General features: G+C 47.1%; 1 protein-coding gene across 1 annotated transcript; it reads right to left on the bottom strand.

The window, feature by feature from the left end:
- Positions 1–4,432: 4,432 nt before the first annotated feature.
- LOC134158670 (olfactory receptor 5G25-like) lies at positions 4,433–5,359 on the bottom strand. The gene has a single exon (XM_062608845.1). The coding sequence runs from the start codon at positions 5,357–5,359 to the stop codon at positions 4,433–4,435; it is 927 nt and encodes a 308-aa protein (XP_062464829.1).
- Between the last annotated feature and the right edge of the window lie 284 nt (positions 5,360–5,643).

The raw sequence follows: 5,643 nt of genomic DNA, 5'->3' as shown, positions 1-5,643 counted from the left end.
TAAGGTGAGACCAGAATCCCTGAATGCAATTCCATGTACTTGTAGCTTCAAGGGAAAAAACAACCCCTTCTCATCTGAATTATTCTTGCATATATTTCTTCCTCTGTTCTTACTTATATTTAAAGAACATGTGTGTATATATGAGTGTACATGAGACGACCTCAAAATATGCATATTGCCTGTTGAGAAATAAGCATTCCTCCTCCTTCCCCTACCACTTCCTTCTTTCCATCAGCCCTTTTTCAAGCAAGATGACCATTTCTTCAGCACAATTCATCTTCTCCCTCCACCTTTCCCAAAGCAGCTTTTACTTCCCCATTCCCCAGCCTGTGCTCAGATGTTCATTGCACAAAGTCCCCCAACACACCACCAATGCTCTTCTCATGTTGTTGGTGGGCGCCTTTGCTGCAAGGACACATTGATGGCTCATTTCAACACAGTGGACATCACAACCACCTTGTCCCTCTCTGCTAAGCTGCCCCCTAGCCTGTCATGGTGCTTAGAGCAACTCTTCCCCATGGGCAGGACTCGGCATTTTCCCTTTCTGAAGTCTGTCTGATTCCACCTGCCCATTTTGGACCCAAATTTTGCCTTGGAAATGCTATTTTACATTATGTGCCTCAAGCTTTAAATATCCTCAGGATGGCTCTTTGATGCTTGCAAAAGGAAGAAACAAAACCAAGAGTGGGACTTGTTCCTTGTACAGAAAAGCAGCTGACAGCAGACAGGGCTTTGCTAAAGCTTTAACACTTTCAAAGGGGTTCAGAAGATCCAGCTGAAGTTGTCTACAGCCACCTCAGGCAGGAGGATGAAGGCAGCTGCTGTTTCCCATTGCTAATGGCTCACACACTCAATGGCCATCTCCTCATCCTCATTCTCCTCCTTCACCTTGTTTAGTACTTATATAACTAAGTTAGAGCTACATAAACAGTAGACATCTCAAACACACACCTTGCATCTAACACCACTGAAACCAGCCATTCTCAATACCACAGCTTGTCTAAACAGTGCAAAACATCACCCATCCCACATCAAATACCCACATCTTATCACACACAGAAGCATCCTTTTCTCTGTGGTCCCTGCTTTAGACACACAACTGCAAGACCAGTACTGCCAATGGGTCTGTCTGTCCTTGCTCAACCCAACCTTCCCTTTCTCTCTTTCACCCTTTCTCAAGATCTGGGATATGCAAATTGCTCTTTCTTGAGTTCAAACAATCATAAATCAGAATCACAGAACAGTTTGGGTTGAAGGGACCTTAAAGCTCCTCCAGCTCCAACCCCTGCCACTGGAGCAGCTTGCTCCAAGCCCCTGTGTCCAACCTGGCCTTGAGCACTGCCAGGGATGGGGCAGCCACAGCTTCTCTGGGCACCCTGTGCCAGCACCTCAGCACCCTCCCAGGGAAGAGCTTCTGCCTAAGAGCTCATCTCAATCCACCCCCTTGTCTTTCCAAGCCATGAACATTGATAAAGGCAGACACAGAAATGAACTCACCAGTGTTTGAAGAAGAGATCCTTGCTTCTTCCACCACAACCTCAGAAGGTTGCTTCCCTTCATGGTAGAAATGGTGACTAAAAGAAACCATTCTAATCTCTCTCAATTCTCATTAAAAAAAAAAAAAAAAACAAACAACAAAGAACAAAAAAAAAAAACACAAAAAACACCCAAAATAAGAGAAATACCCTAGCCACCAAATTCAAAGGGAGTAAGACCAAACCAAGACAGCTCTATTTCCAGTTAACCTGGGAACAAGAAAACAGCACTCAATGTTCCTGGTTCTTCCCATACATGAATTTACACAACAGGGGGCATCACAACCTTAGTGCAGGATCTACTCATTTGAAGGCCTAATCTTCAAAACCTTTTCAACCAAAGGGAAAACCCATAATTCGCTCGCTTCTGGGTCCTTTTTAATCTATCAGAATATTTGTTTCACCCAGTTCAAGAAACAGCTAATACTAAGAGCCAAAAATGAGTGTATCTCCTTACCTATTTATGAGCCAAGGTCCCATTACAGCTAAGGAAACTCAAGCCAATGCAATCAGCAGAGCTCATTCAGATCTCTTCAGCTGGAGCAATGGAGGTGTCTGCCTTGCAGTGAGAGGCATGAATCCCACCAAATCTCCCTCAGCAATAAAGGGAGCTGATGGACCCAGTAAACACATAGGGGTGACATGGTGCATTCAAATGTAAGGAGATAAGTGCTTCCCTAAGGACATTTGAGGTGATTCCTAAATCCTATCACTAAGTACCCAAAAAGGGGAGGTAGCTCCTACCCAGCATTTGCTCAGCTGCCTTTAAACCACATTTAACTACAATGAAAGCAGCTCCACCTGAGAGTGGGGAGCTAAAGCCATTAGGAGCTCCTCAGCAGGAATGCCAGAAGCCAGGCACCTCATTGCCTGCTCATCATGACCCAGCAGGAAGATGCATTGCAATGCTGGCTGCTGCTTCTGCTTCCTAGAACCTCATATAGTGTTTGCTCTCATGGTCAGATGATAACCCCATTGAAGGCAATGGCATCCCTTAGACACAGCAAACCAATGGTTTCCTTAAACACACACAACAAGGAGAAAAAGCTTTCCTTTTTGAGAGCAGCACCTCCAAAGTGAAGCCACAATGAGCAGAGAGATAGGGTTGTACACACAGACTTGTGTTTTTGAGAAACTAAGAGCTCATGTTCCTGTTTAAACACTTGGTGATGGTGAAGGAGAGAACAGCTGGACATAAAGTCATTGAATATTGTTGCAGAAGGCACCAGAGAGACCTTATTGTGCCCTTTCAATACCTTAAGGGGACTACAGGACACCTGGAGAGGGGCTTTGGACCTGTAGGGACAGGCCAAGGGGAAATGCTTTAACCTCCCAGAGGGGAGACTGAGATGAGCTCTTAGGCAGAAGCTCTTCCCTGGGAGGGTGCTGAGGCGCTGGCACAGGGTGCCCAGAGAAGCTGTGGCTGCCCCATCCCTGGCAGTGTTCAAGGCCAGGTTGGACACAGGGACTTGGAGCAAGTTGCTCCAGTGGAAGGGGTCCATGCCCGTGGCAGGGGGATGGAGCTGTGTGAGCTTTAAGCTTCATCTGGATTAAATAATAACCAGAGAATTATCAGGAAGCTTTGGGAACAAAGCAGGATTCAGCTGATTGACCCTGGGTGCCTGTTAGTTGTGTGTTGTTAAGGAATCAGCATACCACTTAGATCCTGACTTAACTGAATCCAGCTCTTAGCGCAAGAACTGACACATAACCACCGGAATGGTTATATGAGGTGCTTTAGTGCAGCGCTGGGAAACCAGGGGCACGCTCCCAAATCTGGCTTCAACCCCGTTACATCGCGCTCACAATTTATACACTAAAAATGTCGTCACTAATACATATTCAACACAGATTACATCATTGGCTAATACATATGCATCAAGGATTGCCACATCAGTCTATTACGACATCAGCCTCTTCTGCCCTTGCGCAGCCCCCCTCTGGTGGTCGTCCTGATGCAGTAAGGAGTCTTCCTCAGGTCATCCTGTTCACTTTTCTGTTCCTTGGACATGTCCCAATCATTATGTGGACGCCAGCATTCTCTTATTTTCACTTGACTACTCCTGGTATCTTCGTGAGTTCTGCTTCGGTAGAGTTTCACAATACTCCCCTGGATCCACCCATATACCCTTCCCCATATATGGCTATGTTAATTGCTTATCATTATAGCTACCATTGTAATATTTAGTTGTAAAGTAACTAAGATACACAATAGCAGGATTTCAACTTGTTCTTAATACAAAAGAAACCCTCTACTGATTAACAGATTTTCAAATATAATCATCTTTTCTCTTTGTATTATTGTTTCAACGCACAATTTCACCTATTACTAACACAGCCATGGAGCTTCTCCCTCCAACCTAGGTTATTATTGTGTCTACGATATCCCTAAAGCTCAGCCATAGCTCTGGGTTTCACCATGGTCCTGGCAGAGGATACAGCTCTATGGGCTGAGGTAATGCACACAGTGGAGTATTTTGGGGTGGTTTAGGTATGCAATGTTTGCCCATCACCAATCAGCTCTCTGTGCAGGAAAGCAACAGGAGAGACATCAGGGCAGGCAATGCCATTGCTCCAGGCTGCCATGGGCTGCCACGTATCAGGTCTGAAGGCTGCTGAGCAACACCACAGCTCCTGTGCTCTGTTGTGATCAGGCTGCCACGGAGATCATGGCTTTTATTGCTGCCAACAGGGAGCTCAAAGGCAAAGGTGCGGAGCAGTGGGTGGGGATTCCTTGATAGTTTCTGCCCTTTGCTGGGTATTAATCACTATCACGTCTTAAAACTCTTTCAAACTGTTTGCAGAAAACCCCACAATGTTGTTCATACTTAACCAAAACCATAGCATCTCCCCCAGTACATCCATTCTTTCTGGTCCTAAACTTACAACAATTAAGATCATTTTATTTTTGTGAGCTTCCTCAAAGCTTCCTTCACCTCCTTATTCCTCAGGCTGTAGATCAAGGGGTTCAGCATGGGAGTCACCACAGTGTAGAGCACCACAGCCCATTTATCTGCTGCTCTTGAGCTGTCTGAGCTGGGGAATAAATACATAAAAAAGCATGCCCCATAGAAGATGCTGACAGTGGTGAGGTGGGAGGTGCAGGTGGAGAAGGCTTTGCGCTTGCCCTCGGCTGAATTGATGCTCAGGATGGTGGCAATGATGGCCACGTAGGAGAGCAGGATAACCAGGATGCTGGACACACCAAAGAGAGATGCTGCAGTGGTCAGGATGATGTGGCTGAGGGTGGTGTCAGAGGTGGAGAGTGAGATGAGAGGGGAAATGTCACAGAAGAAGAGGTCAATGGTGCTGGGGCTGCAGAAGGACAGGGTGGACATGCTGATGGTCTGTCCCACGCCATTGGTCAGCCCCAGGAGGTACGAGCCAGTCACCAGCTGGAAACAGCACTTTGGGGACATGACAAGGGGGTACAGCAGGGGATGGCAAATGGCCACGTAACGGTCGTAGGCCATCGAAGCCAGCAGGAAGCATTCAGATACCGCAAAGATATCAAAGAGAAACACCTGAGCCACACACCCAGCATAAGCAATGCTCTTCTTCTCTGACATCAAGTCAACCAACATCTTGGGGGTGATGATGGTGGAAGAACAGAGGTCTACAAAGGCCAGGCTGCCCAGGAAATGATACATGGGGGAGTGGAGGTGGGGGCTGGCCCTGATTAAGATGATGATGCCCAGGTTGCCCACAATGGTGACAACGTAGGTGAGCAGGAAGAGCAGGAACAAGTAGACCTGAGTCACCGGGTCCTCTGTGAACCCTGCCAGGCTGAACTCGGTCACTTGGGTGCAATTGCTTTGTGCCATGGGCTGGATGGTGCTTTCTGGGTGAGTTCCTGGCTGGAGGTTTCTTCTCCAAGAGGCAGGGATGTCCCAGGTGGAAAAGCCTCTGTGTGGTGGGAGCTGCTCAGAGACAGTCCTGCAGGATGGAAAGGGAGAGTTCAGGCACAGATCAATGAGGAACAGGTTGGTGAAAGTCGTGTGCCAGCACAGGTAGAACAAAGGGGTGCTCAAGCAGTTAAACACCATGGCACAACGTGGTGCCTGCTCCTGTGGCTCACCTTGAGATGTTGAGCAATGACCACTCTGGA

The sequence above is a fragment of the Pezoporus occidentalis genome, unplaced genomic scaffold, assembly GCF_034315485.1.
Source record: "Pezoporus occidentalis ecotype Australia unplaced genomic scaffold, CSIRO_AGI_Poc_V1 ctg1307, whole genome shotgun sequence".
In the NCBI taxonomy this organism is placed as follows: domain Eukaryota; kingdom Metazoa; phylum Chordata; class Aves; order Psittaciformes; family Psittacidae; genus Pezoporus; species Pezoporus occidentalis.
Note: the sequence above shows the minus strand (reverse complement) of the source record. Positions and strands in the feature narration are given on the sequence as shown.